Consider the following 24,971-nt stretch of genomic DNA (forward strand, 5'->3'; position numbering starts at 1 on the left):
AATTGCCCCTAACAAACTGCAGGTCTCTGAATACTTGTCATTGTTAATTGGTGTAGACAGTGGACTGGATAAGGTAGTCAGAAACTTCCTGGCCTGCTGAAACAGTAGTATCTGCAACACAAGCTTGACAGTCTAACTCCATGATCTTCAATAACTGCAAGAGCCCATCTCAAAAGTTCACTGATTGTACACTGTTGGGATTGAAGATTATAAAACACACCAACTTTCCAAACCCAAAAACAAACCCGCAGGATCAGCATGAACTAATCAAAAAGAAAAATTAGAATTTAAGTTGCGGAAAGTGATCAAGATTTTAAATTCTTAAAAACGAAACAAAGTTGGAAAGGAACTGAAAGATTTAAATCTGCCTCAATCACAAAAATATATCATTTCAGAATAATCTGACAACCTAATGTTCAGAAAGGATCATTAACCTTAAAATCAATGAGCTCCTGTATAAATTTGGAGCATAACTGAACTTTTGAGACAGACTTTTGTTTTATCAATGTTCTAGCACAAGTCTCAACTCAAAGCTAATAGTAATACTAAATATAAGTTTTAAAATAATGCTAACTGAATTCTAACTTTTCAGATATCGCAACTTGCAGAGTTACTTCAACTGCAATTGCTGCAGCATTGAAAGCTCAAGTGGCTTATAAGAGTCAACATATACTTGATGATAGTAATGCAATCTCAATTCTCAGGGAGGAGAAAGTGAGGACTGCAGATGCTGGAGGTCAGAGTAGAGTGTGGGGTATGCTAAAGATATAGCAACCACTGTAGCATGATTTTAACTTTTCCCAAAGGCAATTTAAACCAGCACCCTAGATAAAAATATTTTAGTGTGCAGTTTCAGCAAGCAGGTAAAACAAGTGTCAACACATAGCAAACAAGGCATTAAAAACACCCAATATTATTCTCTTTCAAGTTTTAGAATTTTTAGAATGCAAACTAAGTGTTACCATTATTTTTGCTTCAATCATTATTCAAACTACTTTTTAAAAAAAAAACAAAATATTTAACATTCCAAAAACAACAAAAGAAAACAGGTTCTCAGGGTCAGAGGCTGTTGGCTAGTAATTAGGGAAAACAAAAAAAAAGTGTTTTTTTTTACATGAGTAGGTAGGGTATGGAATGCACTACCTAGAAATGTGGAGGAGGCACCTTCAACTGAGGCATTCAAGACATAATCAGCTAATGCTGTGGATAGAAATTGGGTGCAGGATATGATGAAAGTTCAGGAGATCAGAACCAGGTAATGCTTGATTGAAGAGCCAGTGCAGGAATGATGGGCCAAATGGCCACCTCCTGTGCCATAACAATTATGATATAAAGGTTATGGGGAGAATGGAGGAACAGGGTACTTAGCTGAATTTTCAAAATATTATATTGAATAGTAGATAAGTCTCAAAAGGGCTGAATGATCTCTACCTGCTCCTTTTTTCTATGTTTCTATGTTCAGCAGCTCAGCAAGTTAGTAATTAAGATCAGTGGTTCAGATAATACTGTTACTACCAAAATGATTTAAAAAAAGTCTTAAATCTAAAAACATTCATTTCAGAGAAATTCAAACAAAAGAACTAGAAGGATTATGAATGTGAATGGGTCCATGTCAAATAGTTGCATGTGCAGAACAGTTGCACAACATATCATTGCTGCAACATGTTGCATCATGAAGTAGTCAGATGATCTGGAGGACTGTTTTCCTGCAAAATTAATTAATTTTCTACTCTGTATAAGTGCCCAAATTCCATCAGGCTATTGCTCCAATCAGTCAATTTCCTAATTGTAGTCAGTCACAAGCAAAGGTCTGAAAACAGCATGTCCAGCCAGTCACAGGGAAATTGCAAATCCCGGACTTCTTTTTAATAATTGCTCTTAAAATTCTGGACAAAGTGACTGACTTGAGCAACACCTAGTGCAATTTGACAGTGTGTAAGGAAACAGTGATGAAACTTAATAAATTCATAAAATGATTAAGAAAGATTTTAACTGCTTTTATTGTTTCACTACACAGGTAATTCATAATAAAACACATTAATTTAGAACATCAATTCCCCAGCATATTTGAGTGTTACAGTAACAAAGTTACACAGTTGTGGCCAAACCAAACAATTTGCTCATAGGAAATATTTCACAGACAACATGAAATGAGGAAATGTTGGTCAGGAATTAACTCTGTTCTTCTTCAAACAATACCATGGAATCTCTTACATAAATCTGGGCAGACAGAGAATCTCAGTCTGAAGTCTAATTTGAAAGATTGTTCCATCAACAATGTAGCATTCCCTCAATACTGCACTGAACTGGCACAAACTTGAATTGTGTACTTCCTCCCTCCTCACGAGCCAATGCGCCAGACACCTCCCAGGTGAAGCAGAGATTTACCTGCATTTTATTCATTCAATCTCGTCTACTGTACTTGCTGCTCACATTGTGGTCTTTGGAGAGACAGTACAAGACTGGGTGACTGCTTTGCCAAACATCTACGTTCTGTCCGTAAAAATGACTGCAAATTTCTGGTTACCTGTCATTTAACATACCACCATGTTACCTGCCCAACTTCTGTTGCAAGCTTGCTGCAGTGCTCGAATGAACCTCAGCACAAGCTGGAAGAACACCACTTCATTTTCAGTTTGGGAACGTTGCAGCCTCTGGACTATATATAGAGCTCAACTATAGGGCTTGAACACCTTCTCCCATATCCTTACCTCAAGCCTTGGCATCACATGGGCCACTATCTCAAACAACCCATTGTTAGCCACTAATGGGTCCCCTTAACAGCTATTTAAGTGCTCAGGCTGACCTTTAATCATTCCTTGGCCCAATTGTTTCTCTCTGGGCTCCATCTCCACCTATTATTTACTCCTTCTCATTCCTTCCCCAACTCACCCCCACCCATTTAAGCACATACACCTATCTTCTCTCAGATACAATCAGTTAGAGTCCAACGATCCTTCTTCAGAAGAATTAATTCTGCTTTCTCTCCACAGATGCTGCTAGACCTGAAATTTTCCAGCAATTTATGATCTTAGTTCTAATTTCAAACATTTGCAGTTCTTTGAGCAATGTTCATCTGCAGTGTCACTTTAACCCACAACATTCTGACCTACAAATGGGAGCATGACTGATCAAATTAAGTTGGTCTCTATCGAGTGGGGTGTTTTCAATAAAATTCCTCAGTGCCAATTGTTCAGTTAACAAAGACTCATCACTCCATACCTGTGGACTGGGTTCCACTGTAGGCTGTAATATTGCTGGCTGAGAAGGAGTTGTCTTCTGTCCCGCTGGCACTTTGGTATCTGAAATAGGTGGTGTCTAAGAACAAAAACAAAACATAGGAATGAACTACATTGCTAAAGTTGAGTTAAGCAGCTGCAATTGCTCTCCACGTGCACACTGGGAATTCACTGGGAAATACAACAAATATAGCAACCAATATTTAACAATTTATGAAGATTTTGAGGCAAATGACAGGTTAATGTGTATTTCTGGTAGCAGCTAGCTAGACATGAACACTGCTCAAACAGCAGGCAAATGCACTTTCTTTTATTTGCGATCATGACGTGGAATGCCCAGCTGAATCAATTAAACAAGTAGCAAGAGTGTCTAAGCAATATCCCATTTGAAATTGTGATATTGAATAGTTGATGACCTAGTGGTCGCTTTGCTAGACTGTTAATCCAGAGATGAAGAGTGTGGTGCTGGAAATGCACAGCATCAGAGGTGCAGGGAAATCGATGTTTTGAGCATAAGCCCTTAATTAGGATTTCTGCACAGATTCTCCTGCACCTTGGATACTGCCGGACCTGCTGTGCTTTTCCAGCAACACACTGTCTCCGATCTCCAGCATCTGCAGTCCTCATTTTCTCCGTTAATCCAGAGACCCACATAATGGTCTGAGGGCCAGGGTTCAAATCCCACCATGGTAAATGGTAGAATTTGAACTCCTAAATAAAAAAAAAACTCTGAAATGGAGAGTCAAATGATGGCCATGAATTCACTGATGCTCTTTAGGAAAGAAAACTGCTATTCTTACGTGGCCTGGCCTACATGTGACTCCAGAGCCACAGCAATGTTGACAACTCTGGAGTGGTCAATAAATGCTGGTATAGCCAGTGATGCCCTCATCCCAGGAATGAATGAATTTAAAAAAAAAACAAACAAAAACGGTCAGGAGTGATGGAATTCTCCCCACTTGCCTCGATGAGTGCAGTTCCAATAGCAGCTTGACACTATCCAAGTTGACGTAGCCAACTCGCAAGGAATTAAGGGCTACAGGGATAGTGTGGATAAGTGGAATTGAAGCACCCATCAGCCACGGTTAAATGGCAGAGTGGACTGGATGGGCCGAATGGCCTTGCTTCCACTCCTGTCTCTTATGGTCTTGATTGGCACTAGATTCACAACATTCATTGCCTCCATGCACAGTAGGGTGTACCACCTACAAGATGCATGATAGAAATTCACTAAAGAGTCTTAGACTGCACATTCTCCAACCACTGACTGAGAATGACATAGAAACACGGGTACACCTCCATCTGCAAATTCTCCTGACATGGAAACACATTGCTGCTCCTTCAATGTTCTCAGTCAAAATCCTGGAACTCTCTCGAAAAGCATTCAGTGTCTACCTACAGCACATCGACTGCAGGGGTTCAATAAAGTAGCTCACCTTCTCTAGGGCAACTAGATATAAGCAATAAATGCTGATCAGCCAGTGAACGAATTTAAAATAAGTTCACTCGTAAACCAGAGGGATACCAGGGATTCTCTCACTGGCTGTGTGCATTGCATTAAAGGAGAAATCATACAATACTAATCCTTATCCAGTGACCTTTGTTGGGAATACATGGATATTGGGTCATGACTGTCAGGTTGAAGTTGGATTTGATTCCTACCTTCACTATCAAGAACACTCAGGTGGTGACAAGTCAATGGGCCAATATACTGTGTGTTAGTTGAGATTGATACCTCAGTGAGAAGAGACTGAAAATAAAACTAACTTATATTACACACTGTTCAGAATGTCCTAATAATGCAGATCTAAAATAACTGACTTCCAACAGCTATTATATTATTTCTGGTTATTCTTCACATTAAAGATTGCCAAGCCTACTTTCTCTGACAAGATCCAGTACACAGCCACATGTGTGCATTTGTAATATTTGAAGTCCGATGCCCAGCGTGGAAACAGACCCCTCGATCAGATCATTCATACCAACCAGATATCCTAACCTAATCTAATCCCGTTTGCCAGCACTTGGCTAATATCCCTCTAAACCCTTCCTATTCACATGCCTTCTATGTTTAATTGCATCAGCCTCCACAACTTCTGGGTGCTCATTACATAAACACAACACATTGGTCCTTAGGTCCCTTTTAAAATCTTTTCCCTCCCACCCTAAACCAATGCCCTCTCGTTCTGGACTCCCACACCCAAGGTAAAAGACGTCTATTTATCCTATCCATGTCCCTCGTGATTTTATAAATCTGAGGTCAGCTCTCAGCCTGACACTCCAGGGAAAACAGCCTCAGCCTATTCAGTCTCTCCCTGTAGCTCAAAACCTCTAACCCTGGCAACATCCTTGTAAATCTTTTCTGAACTCTTTCAGGTTCCATAACATTCTTCCAACAGGAGAATAGACAATAGACACAGGAGTAGGCCATTCAGCCCTTCGAGCCTGCACCACCATTCAATATGATCATGGCTGATCATTCCCAATCAGTATCCTATTCCAGCCTTATCTCCATAACCCTTGACTCCACTATCCTTGAGAGCTCTATCCAACTCTTTCTTAAATGAATCCAGAGACTGGGCCTCCAGTGCCCTCTGGGGCAGAGCATTCCACACAGCCACCACTCTCTGGGTGAAGTAGTTTCTCCTCATCTCTGTCCTAAATGGTCTACCCCGTATTTTTAAGTTGTGTCCTCTGGTTCGGCACTCCCCCCATCAGCGGAAATATGTTTCCTCCTGCCAGAGTGTCCAATCCTTTCATAATCCTATACGTTTCAATCAGATCCCCTCTCAGTCTTCTTAACTCAAGGGTATACAAGCCCAGTCGCTTCAGTCTTTCCGTGTAAGGCAATCCTGCCATTCCAGGAATTGACCTCGTGAACCTACGAAACACCAGAATTGCACAAAATATTCCCAAAAATGGCCTAACCAATGTCTTGTACAGCTGCAACATGATCTCCCAACTCCTATACACAATGCTCTGACCAACAAGGAAAGCATTCCAAATGCTGCCTTCATTATCCCGCCTACCTGTGATGCCACTTTCAAGGAACTGTGAACCTGCACTCCAAGGTCTCTTGTTCAAAAATACTCCCCAGACCCTTACCATTAAGTGTAGAAGTCCTGCTCTGCTTGGCTTTTCCAAAATGCAGCACCTCACTTTTACCCAAATTAAACTCCATCTACCACTCCTCAGTTCATTGGCCCATCTGATCAACATCCCACTGAACTGAGGTAACCTTCTTTGCTGCCCACTGCACCGCCAATTTTACTGTCATCTACAAACTTACTTAACCACACCTATGTTCACATCCAAAATCATTAAAATAAGTAAAAGCAGAGGACCCAGTACCAATCCTTGTGGCACACCACTGGTCACAGGCCTCCAGTCTGAAAGGCAACACTCCACCATCCTGTCTTCAAACTGGTTCTGTATCCCATGTGATCCAACTGTGCTAACCAGTCTATGAGAAACCTTGAACACCTTACTGAAGTCCAAATAGATCACAGCCACTGCTCTACCCTCAATCCTCTTTGTTACTTCTTCAAAAAAAAACTTAATCAAGTTCATGAGACATCACTTCCCACGTGCACAGCCATGTTGACTATCCCTAATCAGTCCTTGTCTTTTCAAAAGATGTAAACCCTGTCCCTCAATTCCCTCCAACAACTTGCCCATCACCGATGTCAGGCTCACAGATCTATAGTTCCCTGGCTTTTCCTTACAGCCTTTTAGTGGCACCACATTAGCCAACCTCCAGTCTTCCAGCACATCACCTGTCACTATCGATGATACAAATAAATATCGCAGCAAGGAGCCCAGCATTCACTCCCCTCGCTTCCCAGAGTTAGAGGGTATACCTGATCAGGTCCTGTCAATTTATCCACTTTTATGCATTAAGATATCCAGCACCACCACCTCAGATTTTTCCAAGATGACACCACCTATTTCCCCACATTCTATATCTTCGATGCCCTTCCCCACAGTAAACACTGATGCAACATACTTGTTCAGTATCTCCGCCATCTCCTGCTGTACCTGGAGGTGCCCTATTCTCTTCCTCGTTACATTTTTGTCCTTAAAATATATTTACAGAACCCCCTTGGACTCTCCTTACCCCTAACCTTGCCAAACATATCTCCTTTTTGCCCTCCTGATTTCTCTCAAAGTATATTCCTACTGCCTTTATACTCTATTATACTTTAGATTCACTATCTCTGCTTCGTTCTTTTCCTTAAAAGAATTTCTCTAGTTAACCAGCATTCTCTACAGGTACCAGCCTTGTCTTTCACCCTAACAGGAAAATCTGTATTTGGACTCCATTATCTCATTTTTGAAGGCTTCCCATTTTCCAGCCATCCCTTTACCTATGATCATCTGTCCCTAATCTAATTGTGAAAGTTCTTGTCTAATACACAGTCAAAAATTAGCCTTCCTCCAATTTAAAACTTCAACTTTTAAATCTGGTCTATCCTTTTCCATCACTATTTTAAAACTAATAGAATTATGGTCGCTACCCCAACTAACACCTCAGTCACTTGCCCTGCCTTATTTCCCAAGAGGTGGTCACGTTTTGCACCTTCTCTAGTAGGAACATCCACATACCTGAAATCGGAGAGTTCTCTTGTACTCACTATTATTGCATTAAATCAAATTATAGAGTAGGCATTTAAAATGAAATTGCCAACAAAGCAAATCTCAAAACAGTCCCTTTCAAAATATTTTCACAACTAAATCTCATCTTTCAACCAATAAATTGACAGTTAAAATAAAAGTTGACATGTTTCTAACTTACAAACCAAAATTTGAGGAATTTTCAGTGGATTACTCAAATTACACAAGCAAAATTCCAACAACTTTAGCTGCCTGCTACATTTTCAATGTCACCTTAGTTGCTCATCTAACCACTCACCCGTATCGATAAGAAAGCAAAATAACCTTCCTGAAACTCTATCAACCTAGTTAAAACCAAATCTCAAATGACTTGCAGCCAAGAAATATTACTAAGCAGAAAATGTACACAATTATTTCCTTCCCATCTCCCAAGTAAAACTCCAGCTTTCTGTACATACACACTGTTAGCTATGCCCTGACTAAAAATAAAGAATGAAATTCATTTTTGGCAGAACAGAGAACAAAAATTACAATGCAGAAATCAGACTTACCAGCCTAGAGTTTTCAGTAAATGGATTGAAGTCATCAATACCTTGCTGATTGGCATTTGTCAGCTGAGTTACTGATGGATCCTGAGGGGGGGGGGGAAAAAACAGGCTGAGAACAATAGTAATTGATATTATTCAACAGAACAAGATTCTCTCAAGGAAGATAGAAGAGTGAAAGGGAGGATCTGAATCTAGATTAATTAGTGGGAAAACACTAAAAGTGAAGTCAACCAGTTAGGTGGCTTTTTGATCTCATGTCAGGCAGTGCAATATTTAAACTTCTCATTTTTTCCTCAATCTCTCCTTGGACTTTATTTAGACATATTCACAAAGGCAGTAGGATTAGTGAAGTAATAGAACAAGCAGCTTAGTTTTCCAATCAACTACCCTGACTCCATCACATTCGTAAGTACTAACGAATCCTTGAGTGCCAAGTGTCTTCAGGTACTTCATTGTCTCTATCGTTTTTGACAGCAGAGCAGACCATAAATGACTCTCTGCCCAGCTGAAGCATCCCTACTATCACCATAACTGTCATAAAATTAAATCAAGGACACACAGAATATTTCATTTTCCTCCATTACTACTAAACTCTACCAACAGAAATGCTTGGTTGCCTCATTAAAAATGATTGCCTTACAGTCACATATCATATCCATTTAAGAGAGAACAGTTGATAGCTAACAGTTTTAGTGTCAAGAATAAAAAAGGTAGAGATTTTTCACAAGGAAACCATGTCAACAGCATTGTGCAAAAGCCCTCTGGGGGTTGACAAAAGCACAATGTCACAACACTTAAATTGGTGGTAATTAAGTGAGTGACTTCTAGCTTATGCTGTTCCATTGCATACCATTCTTTAATGGCTCCATCAAGAAGTGATATTATTCTTCTACCTCCGTATCCTTAAACAAATGGAATTTAGTGCAAATCTACTGAACGTTAATGTCCAATATACTATTGAACTTTCAACTCCACACTAGCACCATTATTTACCATCACCATTAAGAATTCCCTGGATTGCCTCTCAACATTGTCCGCAAAAGACACACCTCTACTTTGGCAAAGAAGAAAATCAATTTACCAAGTTTGAAGATAGAACCAGGTGTTAAAGTGTACACTGTGAACAGGCCAGTTACAGTAATATATCTCAATCATGGTTCATGAAATTAAGCTCACTGATGTTGACTAGCATGGTGACAAAATATCTGAAAATGAACCTTCCAGTTCAGCAAGCAAGCTTACATCCAGAACTTCAACCTTAGCTACTAGTCTAAAACTCTAAGTCTTCAATTTTACAAATGATGCATCATTCATTTATAAGTTGGTCATAAGTCAGTGCATTAAAATTCTCATTAGTCAGGGTGGATTTCTAGATTTGTCAATAATTCCCTGGTCTCATGTCCCAAGTGAATTTAACAGGCTGTTTGGGAAACTAAATATGCCAGGCTGATTTTAAACCCAGTATTGAGGCAGTGTCAAAGATGTCATCTTTCAGATAGGACATTAAGCCAAACCCACATGCCCCTCAACTATTCCAAGTGCCTTAACAGCACTTATTCTCAAACAATATCACAGATCAACCAAAAAATTATCTTAATGCTTTAAGTGTACACAGTTCCTGCGACAACATTTCATAGTATTGCCTAGAGAGAAAAAAAAGTGTACAATTTATCACAAGTACTTGTTTCTTTAGCCAAAATTGATGCAAAATGAAATGTTAATAAGCAGCACTAAAATCACTATGAAATAACTTCATGAAACTGATTCAATTTTGGTTATTCATATTCCCAGTCAAATTGCCCATCTCATCACAAAAACAAAACAATTTGAAGGTTCAGCATCAGAATGTGGGTTGACTCATGATCTTTCTCCAACTCCATCTTTCAAACGCCATAGTAATTAATCCCAATTGACAATCTGTTCGATCACAAAATGTATTAACATTCAGCCTACACAATCATTGTCAGTACGATTAAAAATAAAACTGTATTGCAAAGTTGAATCAATACCTTAAATACTACAGCGAATCAATACCTTAAATACTACAGCAAATCAAAAGTCCACTTTCTAGCTTGAGATGAAACTAGCTCACTACTTCAATTGATGCCCTATATTAGTTTATCACCAGTTAGTGCCCTCAGTACCTTGATATGTATATTAAAAGGTGCCTAATGTGGCATTCAGCTTGACTAAAATTTCAGTTGAGCAGTAAAAGCATAAAAAGTAACCAAACTATACAAATTAAACACTTCCATCACTGCCCGATCCCACTTTTGTCTTCCAAACTTTTCCTGACTATTTTTGGCTAGCAGCTACTAATGAGTGTATCATTCCTGACTGGTAAAACAGAGCATGATGGAAAGGTTAACAGACTTAAAAGTAAATAAATGTTGAGGTATTTATAACTCAAAATAAAACAGAACTGCAGACACTGAAGGTCTGAAACAAAAAACAGATTGCTGGAGAAACTCAACAGGTCTGTCAGCATCTGAAAGAAAAGTCAAGGTTTCAAGTCTGGTGACTCTTTAATACAGTTAATTCTCTTGGTTCTTACATTAGACCCCCTTCAATTTCCTCCTTATTCATCCAGCAAGGACTCCAACAAGAAACAATATAAATTCAAGAGAAAATACATTTTTAATTTAAAAAAGGGTAAAGAATCACAAAAGCCATCCAGAAAGTCCACTTCTCCCATCCAAATATCCATTTGTTTTCCAAACAACTGCAAGGTCTTATTTTATTAATCTCTTATTTTCTGCCTGCAAGTCTGTTTCATATGTCAATCTTGCTTTATATAAAGTCCTGAGAATCCACCTACAATTACCTCCAAATCAGTCCTACTGTTTTAGCTTGTATTTGCTGTCCGGATGTGTTTTAAAACACTGCCTAATGTTTAGGCAATCTCTTCTCACGGGTGAAGGGCCAAGGACCTCCTGCCTTTTTGTCGCCACAACTCGAACTGGGATTGGCCCTTTGGCTCTTGCTATGGGGATGAACATCACTTTTTCACCTTGAGTACTGTCCAACCTCTTTCAACAAGTTATTTTAACCAGAACCCTATTTATTTTTAGGTATCATTGCTTGCTATATGGCTCTGTATTCCATTCATTTTACTGACTGCATTGCACCACAGAACAGTCTTGAGATGCTTTATACGACTTTGATTGTACTAGTTATGAGATATCATACGATTTCTTCTTTCAGAATGCTTAAAAAGATCAAAGAATAACTCAACTCCACACACATCAAGGAAATTAGTCAAACTAAAATGACATCAACTGTTCAGAGAAAATTCACACCAGAGGTATTTTGATTCAAGACTATAGTAAATACCTGTCTGCACTTTAGAAATGCAATCAGTTGTTCAACGAATGGTATTCAGCCAACATATCAGCACTTTGCTCAAGACTTCCTACACCAAATGTTACTTCTTTTAAATATAAAAAAACACTTTCATAGTTCTGGCTAGCAAGACCAATATTTGCTGGTCATTCCTAATTTCTTTCTAATAGAGTGGTATGCTAGATCATTTCAGGGAGTGTCATCCCATTTCCCTATCCCAGTATCAGTCGAAGCAAACACTCAGATGCAGTATGGCTTTACCTCCATCTTTATTCTGGGCCCTGGAGGGGGAGGGAGAGAACGATCACCCATATGCACAGAGACAAGTTCTGTCTTCTTTTGAAGAACAGATTAAGGAATAATATAGTCTCACAGAGAGGAGCTTCCAAATTGGGCAACAATTGATTAGTTGACCATTACAAATCAGCAAGCATCAACAGTAAAGATTAAGCCATCTAGCATTATCCATTGGATTGTTCTTAACCCTGTTAACTGACTTTACATAACGAATGCTTTTTCACCTAGTCAACCCAATACCCTTGCTCCCAGCACCTCCTTGTTTACTGCATGTTCTTATCTGATCCAAGTCATGCTAGCCAACCGTTTGTCTCTCACAACCCAAAACTTAAAATCTTTGCCTACCTGCTCAATCGTTATACTTTCTCGGAAGCAATTAAGAATATCCACACTATTTTGGGTTTGGAGTCAAATATGCAAGACAGGGTGGGGATTTTCTTCCCTTAAAAATAGATGGCATGAAAATGATGGATTTGTATAACAATAGATTAGTTTCATGGTTACTATTTCTGAAATTACCTTTCAATTCTAGATTTAATAACTGAATTAAAATTTCACCAGCTGCCATGGTTGCATTGAAACTCAAGGTCTCGGAATGGCATCCTGGGGCTTTGAATTACTACTTCAGTGCCAAAATGTTGCTGAACTACAATGTCCCAATAAACACATTTTTACAGTCTCATTTCAAATGACAACTAAAATCTAATTTGCAATATATTAAAAACCAATTGGTCTTGGAATAAACTAAGTGTAGTTAATAAAAAAGATTTTAAAAATATCCTATCATTTCAGTGTGGAGTTAAGTAGTCATCTACACCATAAAGATATTGGTTCAATTATGGTCTATACTGAAACAGGGAAGCGGTTTGGATATTAAAATCTGTATCATTGCCACAGCTTTTATATTGGGTGGGGAAAAAAGGTGAAAACAGTGGTTAGCACTGCTGCCTCGCAGCGCCAGCGACCCAGTTTCAATTCTTGCCTCAGGCGATTGCGGAGTTTGCACATTCTCCCAGTCTGCGTGGGTTTCCTCTGGGTGTTCTGGTTTTCCCCCACAATCCAAAAATGTGCAGGTTAGGTGATTTGGCTGTGCTAAATTGCCCGTAGTGTTAGATGAAGGGGTAAATGTAGGAGAATGGATCTGGGTGGGTTACGCTTCGGCGGGTTGGTGTGGAGTTGTTGGGCCGAAGGGCCTGTTTCCACACTAAGTAATCTAATCTAATACACAGCTATGATCCACCTTTGTCTAGCAACTCCCACAGTAAGTATGCACATAGATTGCAGGTGAGCAAACAATCAAGATTTGCTCTAGTGTCCCTATACGTCCTCTAGAAATAGTCTGAAGTTCAGTAATTATGTTAACACCCCTTTTTTGCGAAAAGATAATTAGGTACCAAACATTTCTCAGAAACAAATTATAAACGAGAAAGGGACTCTTGTGGCACAGTGGAAGTATTCCTACCTCTGAGCAAGGAGGCAGAGCTTCAAGCCCCACCTGATCTAGAGGTGTGTAATAACATCTTTACACTGGTTGACTAGAAAATATCTATCACAGCAAGGAGTCAAAATTCAAGAGAAGATGTGGTTCTGTTTGCCGAGCTGGGCATTTTTGTGTTACAGACATTTCATCCCCTGTCTAGGTAACATCCTCAGTGCTTGGGAGTCTCCTGTGAAGCACTTCTGTGTTGTTTCCTCCGGCATTTATAGTGGTTTGTCTCTGCCGCTTCCCAGTTGTCCATTCCAGCTGTCTGCTGCAGAGGCCGGTATATTGGGTCCAGGTCGATGTGTTTGTCGATAGAATCTGTGGATGAGTGCCATGCCTCTAGGAATTCCTTGGCTGTTCTCTGTTTGGCTTGTCCTATAATAGTAGTGTTGTCCCAGTCGAATTCATGTTGCTTGCTTGTCATCGGAGTGTGTGGCTACTAAGGATAGCTGGTAGTGTCGTTTCGTGGCTAGTTGGTGTTCATGGATATGGATTGTTGGCTATCTTCCTGTTTGTCCTATGTAGCGTTTTGTGCAGTCCTTGCATGGGATTTTGTACACTACATTGGTTTTGCTCATGCTGGGTATCGGGTCCTTTGTCCTTCAAAGAGATGAGGCAAGAGAAACCAAGGAGACTTCCTTGCATCACAAATTTCAACTGTCATTGAAGGGTTCTTCTTCAAAGTTAATTATTTAAAGTCCGAACAACACAATCTACTTCCCTCATATGTAACTCAAATCAACCCTTGTCCTTGTGGTTCATAGTTAGAACTACTAGTGGGTTTAAGGCAGCTTAGGAAGAAAGTTCGTGCATAGAAATATGAACTTCACTTTACTATGAAATGAGTGCCAGAGATTTGTGGCAGTCAGATTGGTTAATAAGTTTATGAAAGCATTAAGTTTGACGTTTGATTCCAAGCATGGTCAAACGCACCCTACATTTATGATCATCTAAGAAAAATGAGAAGTTAATTTCTAAAATTACCCTCCAGATATTTTAAAGTGGTATAGACATTGATCAATTAAAAATTTACAATTCCCAATCTCTCATAGCAAAACAGCAATTGTGACATGAAAAATCCTTTAGGTTTATATTACATATTTTAAAAGCAAGTTTCTATTTATTAATTTACTTGGATGAGTGAAGTGTACAAAATGTGTTGGTGGTCCCTCAGCAATATTTTCATCCACATTTTACGACCTGGACCCAAACTTCCAAAAGGGTAAAGACACCAGAGACAAAAGTTTAAACTCCCTTAGAAAAAGGCAGCAATGTAACAGAAATACAATGCCAGCTAATCAAAGGCACAAATGATAATAGAAACCACTAGGTTTCCCTTACTGGCTGGGGGTTAATTTGAGAACAATGCGAAAAATTACCTTCAAAAGTTAACACTGTCTATATAAACAAAATCAGGTAAAATTTCAATAGCTAAATTACAGGGAATGCAACAGGTCAAACAAGTGCACCAACTGACTAATTTTCAGATGGACCTGCACAAATACTAGCTGCACAAACACATACGTCAAGTATTTGTCCAAAGTAGACAATATATTAAGTGCGCATTCAAAGTCAACTATTGATTTAATGCAGATTACATGGACAATTTATTACTCTAGGAAAAAGACAATGTTACGTATTTTTCAAAAATGGCTGATTTAGAAACAAACTGAATTAAACTGAAGGTAAAAGTGGATTAATAGAATGGAAAAGCTATAAACTATTTGCTTTTTAAAAATTGCAGAATAAACAAAGCTCCATTCCTTTGAGACTCGAAACATTAGCTTGCTTTCTCTCAAAGGATGCTGCCTGACCTGCTGTACACTCCATCGTTTTTTTTGTTTTCAACACAATGAAAGTTGATTGCAGTCCCAAATTTCCAAAGTTTGCCAAAGGTAATAAGGATTATCTTGCCTCTTAGCATATTGTTCCAGAATTTGAACTCCAGGAACACATGCTCAGGGATGCATAAAAGCCTGAGATAGTAGCTGGAAAGGCCCTATTGCAACAGCATACGGTCAAACTATAAATTATGTGAAACCCATTGAGTTGTTTAGAAATAAAGTGTAAATATACATCATGCACAAAAAGCATGGTTACAATAAGCATGGAGAATTCAATAGGCAGTTGGGACTGGGAAGATCAGGTTGGATGTAAATCTGAACAAAAAAAAAATTTGTGGAACTTCCGAGGGACACAGTGACCATAGAGGCGGCACGGTGGCTCAGTGGTGAGCACTGCTGCCTCACAGCACCAAGGTCCCAGGTTTGATTCCAGCCTCGGGTGACTGTGTGGAGTTTGCACATTCTCCCAGTGTCTGCGTGGGTTTCCTCCAGGTGCTCCTGTTTCCTCCCACAGTCCAAAGATGAGCAGGTCAGGTGGATTCGCGATGCTAAATTACCCATAGTGTTAGGTGCATTAGTCAGAGCGAAACAGGTCTGGGTGGGTTACTTTTTGGAGAGTCGATGTGGACTGGTTGGGCAGAAGGGCCTGTTTTCACACTGTAGGGAATTTAATCATAACTTGGTAGAATTCACCATGCAATTGGAGAGAAAAGTGCAATCAGATGTAGTTACTACAAATGAGCAACAAGGTAACAAAGTTTTTGAGAGAGTAATTGGCCAAAGTTGATTGGAAGGGAGCCAAGCAGAGAAGATGGAGGTGCAATGACAGGAGTTTCTAGGGGTATTTTGAGGGGTACAGCAGAAATTCATGCCAAGCAAGAAATATACTAAGGGGAGGGTGAGGCAACCATTGGTGACTAGAAGTCAGGGACAGTATAAAAGCAAACCAGGTGAAGATTAGCAGAAGCCTTTAAAAACCTGAGGATAATTTTTAAAAACAAGCAGAGAGATGATGGAATATGAATATTAGCTAGCTAGCAATAACAAATACTCGTGTAATCATCTTTTAAGATACCCAGGAGGTACAGAGGCATGAGGAGACATTGTACTATTAGAAAATGAGACTGGAGAAGTAGCAATGAGAAACAAAGAAATCCTGGAAGAACTTAATAGGTATTTGGTATCAGCTTTCACAGTGGAAGACACGTGCAGCATACCAGAGTTAAGTGTAGTTGCCATCAGCAAGAAGGTGTGACAAAGCTGAAAAGGTAAATCAACCAGACAAGATGGACTATATCTCAGTTCTGAAGGAATGAGGGGAGACTGGAGAGGCATTGTAATGATCTTTTAGGAATCAGTGGAGTCAGAGAGGGTCCCAGAGGAGAGGAAAATAGCTAATCGATTAGATTAGATTCCCTACAGTGTGAAAACAGGCCCTTCAGCCCAAAAACCCACACCAACTCTCCAAAGAGCAACCCATCCAGTCCCATTTCTCTCTGACTAATGCACCTAACACTACTGGCCATGCTAAACTGCCCATTCACGTGACCCGCACATCTCTGGACAGTGGGAGGAAACCCATGCAGACACAGGGAGAATGTGCAAACTCCAAAGACAGACAGAGTCACCCAAGGCTGGAATCGAATCTGGGAACTTTGTGCTGTGAGTCAGCAGTGCTAACCACTGAGCCACTGTGCTGCCCCTGAACATAGTAGCCATGTTTAAAGAAGGGAGGGAGGCAGAGACAAGAAAACCAGTCAATTAGACAGACCCCAATTGTTGGCCAGATTTTAAAGAGAGTCCATTATTAAGGATGAGTTTGCGGAGTAATTGGTAGTGCATATTCAAATAGGGCTGAGCCAGCACAGCCCTATTTTACTATGCACTACCAAGTACTCCACAAACTCATCCTTAATTAAGTCAGCACAGCTGTGTCAAGGAGAGATCATGCCTGACAATGTGTTACAATTCTTTGAGGAAGTAACAAAAGTTAGACAAAGGAGTGTCACTGGATGTGAGCTGAACCTCCAGAAGGCCTCTGAAAAGGTGCCATACAGGAGGCTGTTAAATGAGATAAAAGACCATGGTGTTAGGGATACGGAGAGAGAATTAGCTGATTGGCAGAAAGCAGAGTGGGAATAAAGGAGTCTTTTTCAGAGTGACAGCTGGTGACTAGCAAAATTTGCAGGCACCCATGTCAGGACCCCAACTATCCACGTTACACATTAATGATCTGGACAAAAGGAAGAGGGCTTTGTTCCTAAATTTGCAGATGACACAAAGATAGATGTTGGGTCAGGTAGTGATGAGGAAGCACAGTGGTTACAGAAGTATTTGGACAGGCTAGGAGTGTAGGTAAAGAATGGCAGATAGAATACAATGTGGTGTTATATATTTTGGTAGGAAAAAAGAGGGGCATGGACCATTTTCTAACCAGAGAATGGCTTCAGGAATCTGAAGCTTAAAGGGAATTGGAGTCCTAGTACACCTCAAGATTAACAGCTTGGTAGAAAGGCAGGCAAATACAAGGTCAGCATTCATTTCAAGACAGCAAGAATACACTGAAATATTGAGGCTGTTTAAGGTCTGGTTAGACCACATTTGGAATATTGAGAGCAATTTTGAGTCTCATATCTAAGGAAGGATGTGCTGGCCTGGAGGCAGCTCAGAGGGAGTTTATAACCAATGACCCCATGGATGAAGGGCTTGTCATGAGAAGTGGTTGAGGACTCTGGGTCTGTACTCCGTTTAAAAAGGATGAGGAGGGATCAGATTGAAAATGTTGAGGTCTGGACAAAGTAGACATGGACATGCTTTCACTTGGAATGACTAGGACTGGAGGGCAAGCCTCAGATTGAAGGCACAACACAAACTGGGATAAGCCGGAATATCTTCAGCTGGGGATAGTCAATCTGGAGAAGTCATTGTCACAGAAGGCTGTGGAGTCCACGGGTAAGTAGATTCTTGATTGGTAGGGGATTATATGGACAAGGCAGGAGATTGGGGTCGAGAAACATCAGTTATGATTTAATGGCAGCGGCGGCTTGTTAGGCTGAATAGCCTAATTCTGGAAAAGCACAGGAAGTCAGGCAACAGAGCAGGAGAATCAACGCTTAGGCAATATTCTGATGAAGGGCTTTTGCCCGAAACATCAACTCTCCTCTTCGCTGATACTGCCTGACCTGCTGTGCTTTTCCAACACTACGCTCTACTCTGAAAACTCCAACATCTGCAGTCTTCACTTTCTCCTAGCCTAATTCTGCTCTTGTAAATTATGGCCTTATTGTGAATATAACCTGTAACATGAAGTGTAATGATGCATCTTGTAGGTTTACTAAAAGCAACAAATCTGTGTAGCATTGTTAAATTTTAAGTTACAAAATGCACTTTCCTAAATTTCAAACAATAGTTTTGATCAAAAAGTATTGTTTCTCCACAATAACCTACTTTTGAACTAAGGAAAGCACCTTAAATGACAACTTACTTTCAAATAAAGAGCAGGCAGTGGAAAGACTTTATGTTCAAATTATTCAAAGTTATGGCATAGAGGGTAAATGCATCAGTTTGGCATGAGGCCACACAGATAAGAAAGGTCACAGATTGCACATTTGTTCTGAACTGCAGGCTTCAATGGCACTCATCTGGATAGTGGGTGTGGGAAAAGTAGGAAGGGTAAGAGAACACGGAACAAAGTATAGAATAAAAGTTTACTGAACTTAAAGCAGAATGTTTGGTTGTTAGGCACAAATTAATTTGCCTATGATTAAAGAGATCACCATAATTCGCTGTTCAGATTCTCATGAATAGTCAGAAACATTAACATAGGAAGAATATAACAGTTCTGTGATAAAAATAATATGGACTGTCTACCAAAACAGTCTTGGCAAACACTTGTTTATGTCAATTCTGCGCAGCCAAACTTAATATTTTACACCGAGACAAGATAGCATAAGTCTATTGCCACTACACATGAAAAATCAAAAAGGGCAAAATCAAAGATGACATTCTCAGTGCAGTGCTGAGGCATTGAGATTTTTGTGGTATGAAAACTGCTATACAAATGCAAATTATGTTCTGTTTGCTAGAAGAAACAGTTTAAAAAAGCTATCAAATGGAGCAAAATTTTATTTATTTAGTGGAGTCACAATATGATGATTGTTCTGCATGTTTATTTACAACAGAACAGAGTGTTCACGAGGGTTGGTAAGGAACTGAGTAAAATGTATGAGTGCTTAAGATGTTCTGAACAAAAACAACTTTGCAGATTGCAACAGTGTTAAGGCATCAACCATAGAACCAGCTGAAGTGACTAAAGGGTACTGAATTAAACTGGTCAAACTTGTATTCTCCAAATAACGTGCTTTGAAAGTTTGTCATCAAAAATTAAACTGGAAATTAAGTAAAGCAATATCTACCAAAGCCGCATCAGAAAGAATCTGAAGTACGTATCCTGGTCTCATTTGTCACAATTTGAAATACAAAAATACTTGACAGCTGACAGGTGGTACGCTCAGGAACTCTATATAGAAGAGTTAGGAAATATGTAACTAAATCGAATGAGGAAAAAAAAAAAGTGCAGTCTAGATTCAAAGAAATGTGGGTAAAATTAGAAAACAAGTTTGATCAGTTTAATTCAGTGTCTTTTAGTCACTTCAGCTGGTTCAATGGTTGATGCCTTCACACTGCATTCTGGTCTCCTTCCTATCGGAAGGATGTTGTGAGACTTGAAAGGGTTCAGAAAAGTTTACAAAGATGTTGCCAGGGTTGGAGTATTTGAGCTATGGGGAAAGAGGCTGAATAGGCTAGGGCTGCTTTCCCTGAAGTGTTGGAGGCTGAGGAGTGACCTGATAGAGGTTTACAAAATCATGACGGGCATGGATAGGGTAAATAGACAAGGTCTTTGCCTTGGGGGTGGGGGGGGATATAAGAGACTTAAGGGGCAACTTGTTCACGCAGAGGGTGGTGCGTGTGGAGAACGGGCTGCTAGAAAAAGTGGTGGAGCCTAGTGCAATTGCAACATGTAAAAGGCATCTGGATGGGTATAGGAATAGGAAGGGTTTGGAGGGATATGGGCCACATGCTGACAGGTGGGGCTAGATCGGCTTGGGATATCTGGTCAGCATGGACAAGTCAAACTGAAGGGTCTGTTTCTGTGCTGCACATCTCTATGACTATCATTTTAGTAGGGAACCTGATGAACTACAATTCATCTCCCTAACATTTTCATTCTTTTATCCTTATGTTTATAGTTGCTTAAAGAAAAACCAACATTGTCATATTATACTAGCCCCAAGCCGATCAAGCCAAATTGCTGCCTCTCCAGCTCTTCCACCCTTCAACTCAAACATAGTTTGATCTCTGCTGATTGCACTCAGACTTTTACCAAATCCTGTTCACTCATGCTATACTTGCTGATTTATATTGGCCCTTAGTCTGACAACACTCATTTCAATCATCATTTCCTTGTCTCTACCTTCACTCCGCTCAAATTTTCTTTATAAGTTCCTCCAGCCCCACAATCCTTCATGATCTTTGTGCTCCACCAATTTCATTCAGCACTTCGCTGACTTTAATTGCTTCATTAGTTTTGCCTTGTACAGGAAAAAAAAAATTAGGTGCAAGAATAGGTAACTTAGTTCTTCAAGTTTGCTATCCCATTAAATAACACGATGACAGATGGGACTGTGGCCACAACTCCACATTGCCATTTAACAGAGACAACCCTTTTTTGAAGGGTCTGCACCTCAGCTCAACATGCCTGATCTTCAAGCACTCCATACAGGGTAGGGGGCAGCAAACAAGTCAGAGGGCCTTACCATTGGTCTTCTCCTAAGCTTGATCGAATTGACCATTAACAGATCCAGGCAGTGAACTGCAAAGGGGGTCATGGTTCTTACTGTCTGCTCCTCTTGCACAGTTATGAGACACTCAGGATGTAGTATTGTCTAATATGATCGAGGCATTTAGAGACAGGTAGGTACCATCAGGGCTAGGTCTCATCATTCCAGAAAGTGTTATTTTAACTTCATAACCTTCCATTTCGTTATAGAATATTTGTTAGTGTTTTTTTGCTAAAAGTGCACCAGTGGGGGCTGTTTCAATAATTTCTGGCTTTTCCTTTAGAGGAGAGGTAGCTTTGCTCTGTCTAGCACTGTGCTGTCCCTGCCCTGAGTGTATTTAACAGGGACAATATTGACAATACTTTACTTTCAGTTTAAAAATAAAGTCAATCTAACTCTGCCTTAAAAGTGCACCACAATTTTGGTTTTACGAGTCTCTGGAGAAAAATTATTCCAAGAATGACAACCCACACTTTTAAATAGCAGCGTTAAATAGTCTGACTCAAACTATGCCCCCTACTTCTAATCTCTACCACAAAGGGAAAACGGCATCAATAGTTTCACCATCACAAGTTCCCTACTATCCCATCCTGGGAGTTAACATTAGCCAAAACGTGAACTGGACTAGCCATAAATACTGTGGCTGTAAGAAAGGTCAGAGGTTAGGAAACCTATGAATAACACTCCTGCTTACTACCCAAAGCCTGCCCACCATCCACAAATCACAGGGCAGGAGTGTGATGTATTCCCACTTGCCTGGATGAATGCAGCTCCAGCAACATTCAAGGAAAAAGCAGCCCACTTGATTGGCACAACCAAAATTGTTCACACTGTTGCTACTGAGCATCAGTGGTGGCGTAACCAGCTACAAGTCATTCTGCAGAAAAGGTCCAAACCAATGGTCAACATTCCCTTTAAGCTGCACAGCCACTTGAAAGTTCCATAAAACCAATCAATGTGCTGATACAATGACTTTCACTTGCACAAATCATTGTTGTGTTCTGACCTTTGAGGTCTATGCATCAGAGTAAAATATATTGTGGGGGTGGGGGAAGCAGAGCCCAAACCATTCCAACTGAGAAAGACAAAGGTGGCTGAAATATGGAAACACCTACATCATCGATTCTCCAGTATGACCAGGTCAAAATCACGGAATTCCCTACATCAAGACTACTACTGGGGCTCAAGGCAACTGCTCACACCACTTTCAAAGCAGCAGGCATGGGTAATAAATGCTAGCCCAGCCAGTGACACCCACATTCCATGAATGAACAAAACAAATACTCCTGTCAGCAATCACCCTGTCAAACCTTCAAGACCTTATCAGCAATCTTCAGCTGCTGAGGTCATGGGCTCTCAAATTCCCTTCTCAGCTTTGCCTCCAAAGCTTTATCTTTCACATTCTCCTCAGTCTGCAATCCTGACAGTCTTGTGAAATTTTCATGTCCATACAATATAAAGTCAATTAAATGAACAGAAAGTGAATTTATAACAAATCTTAAGTACCATCAAGCTGCAATGCTCAAAAACAACTCATTTACCATCACTTTATGTATAGCAATTATAAAAATAAAATGTTTTACACAATTAGCTACATACAACGTTTACATACCAAAATATTCCAAAAGGTTCAGCCAGCCCATATTTCCAGTTGTCTACTTCAGCCTGCACGTTGTAAAGGATATTTCAAATCTGTTCCTATTAACAATCTTCAACATAAAGCTGTATCAATCTATTCTTCCCAGAAACAGCATTATACTGGAATACTACAGATTTGTGATAAATTTGACACTGACAAGCCTACTGCCTAAATTGAGGTTGCAAGTACATGTTTAATTCTACAGTGCAAAGCCAAATATTTTAGCTGATGAAAGGTAACATAAAACATTAACTCTTCCTCCTCTTGTAGATAGAGTGTGACCACTTAAGTGTTACCAGCAACTTCCTTTTGTTTTTAATAGTTCACCTCCTTCAAATCTGGTTATTTTCCATGACTATTCCGAAAGAATACTCTACCTCTGGCCAGGCTATTCCAGAATCCAAAGCTTTTAATAATCTTGGATATGCAATCTACCTTACACATCACGTTACTGAAGGTTTGCGCAGACGCTATGGCCTTACTGTAACAGGTCACTCATTCAGATATACTAAAGCCAAGAGAATTCAAAACTATTTTGTCCACCTTTTAATGAATGAAAAAGTATGAAATAGGAGCAGAGGATAGACAATTCAGCCCTTTGAGCCTGCTCCACCACACAACAGGGCCATGGCTTATGTTAGTAATTCAAATTCCACATTGTCACCTACCACCTCTGCCCCATTACCCATAAGTTTAAACCTCTTTGCCTAAGAAGAATCTACCCATCCATCTCAAAAATATTAAAAAATATCTCTGCTTCCATCACATTGTAGGGCAGAGTGTACCAAAGTCTTATAAACCTCAAAATTAATTCTCACTGTCCTTTAAGGGACATGACAAATTTTAAAAACAGTGCCCTGGTTCTGGATTGTCAAAAGGAAATATCCTTCCCAGTCAACCTTTTCAAGGCCATTCTGAATCTTCAATTAGGTCAACCCTCATTCTTCTAAACTAGAGTAGAAGAAAACTTAGCCTGTCCAACACGTCACAAAAACAAATCTACGAAACCACCTCTGAATGTCCCACTAACCATTTATGTTCTATTTCTAAAGGAAAGTGACAAAACTGCACAAGTCACCAATGCCTTAATTTAAATTGAAGCACTCTAACCTTACTTGTATGTTCAATTCCTTTCATAATAAGTGATAGCATCCCTTGGGAAGAAATAACTTGTAATCATTCTGTGGCATCACAAACTAACAGCTCAACATGTGAGGAGATTGTAGAATAACTCATGGTAGGTTGGGAACTCCCTCTTGCATTTAAAATGTTATTACAACACAGCCCCACAGAATAGGCTCGGATGTTAACATATTAAACTATATTTAGGAGGATCAAAGGAATCAGAAATACAGTCATAATCCTTCAAAGGAGGACAGCATGACATCATTAGCGACTGCAAATTATACAGAGTTCATTTTTCAGGGAATGATCTTGAAAAGCAGGTTATGCAAAACCTGTACTGAACCTTGGTTTGATCACATTTGGTACTGTGAACTATTTTGCTCTCCATTTTAAAAGTTTATGACAGTATGAGAGAAGTTGCAAAGAGAAATTCACAAGGATGATAGAATAACAGGAATTATAGTAAGGTTAGTATTAAATAGACGTTTTTGGTCTTAAGGTGACAAAATTATTATTCATAGGCAAAGTCTTTTCCCTGGGGTCGGGGAGTCTAGAACTCGACAGCATAGGTTTAGGTGAGAGGGGAAGATATAAAAGAGACCTAAGGGGCAACTTTTTCACGCAGAGGGTGGCACATGCATGGAATGAGCTGCCAGATGAAGTGGTGGAGGCTAGTACAATTGCAACATTTAAAAGGCATTTCGATGGATCTGTGAAGTGGAAGGGTTTGGAGGGATGGATGGGTTGGACCGAAGGGTCTGTTTCCATGCTGTACATCTCTATGACTCCATATAGGTGACAGAATAGAAGTCTTAAAATAATTGGTTTAATAGGGTATACAGAAGCATTTCCAAATGGTGGAAAGAGTCTACAATTAAAGCCATCGCTATCGGATTTAAAAATGCAATAAGGAACAAACATTCTCTATAGAATGGTTGGAATATGGAAATACTACTAATCACTAGTAAGTTTGAGATAAATAACAGATGCACTTAAGAAC

At 39.7% G+C, this 24,971-nt stretch overlaps 1 protein-coding gene across 1 annotated transcript in view; it reads right to left on the reverse strand.

Annotated features, from left to right (window-relative positions):
• Positions 1-24,971, reverse strand: part of LOC140458427 (secretory carrier-associated membrane protein 2-like) — a 43,767-nt gene that overhangs the window by 16,832 nt on the left and 1,964 nt on the right. The window contains exons 2-3 of the mRNA XM_072552966.1: positions 8,405-8,485; positions 3,223-3,318 (exon numbers count right to left, since the gene is read on the reverse strand). Coding sequence (XP_072409067.1) covers positions 3,223-3,318; positions 8,405-8,485 — 177 coding nt within the window. The remainder of the gene's footprint in view (positions 1-3,222; positions 3,319-8,404; positions 8,486-24,971) is intronic.

The sequence above is a fragment of the Chiloscyllium punctatum genome, chromosome 33 (assembly GCF_047496795.1).
Source record: "Chiloscyllium punctatum isolate Juve2018m chromosome 33, sChiPun1.3, whole genome shotgun sequence".
NCBI lineage: Eukaryota > Metazoa > Chordata > Chondrichthyes > Orectolobiformes > Hemiscylliidae > Chiloscyllium > Chiloscyllium punctatum.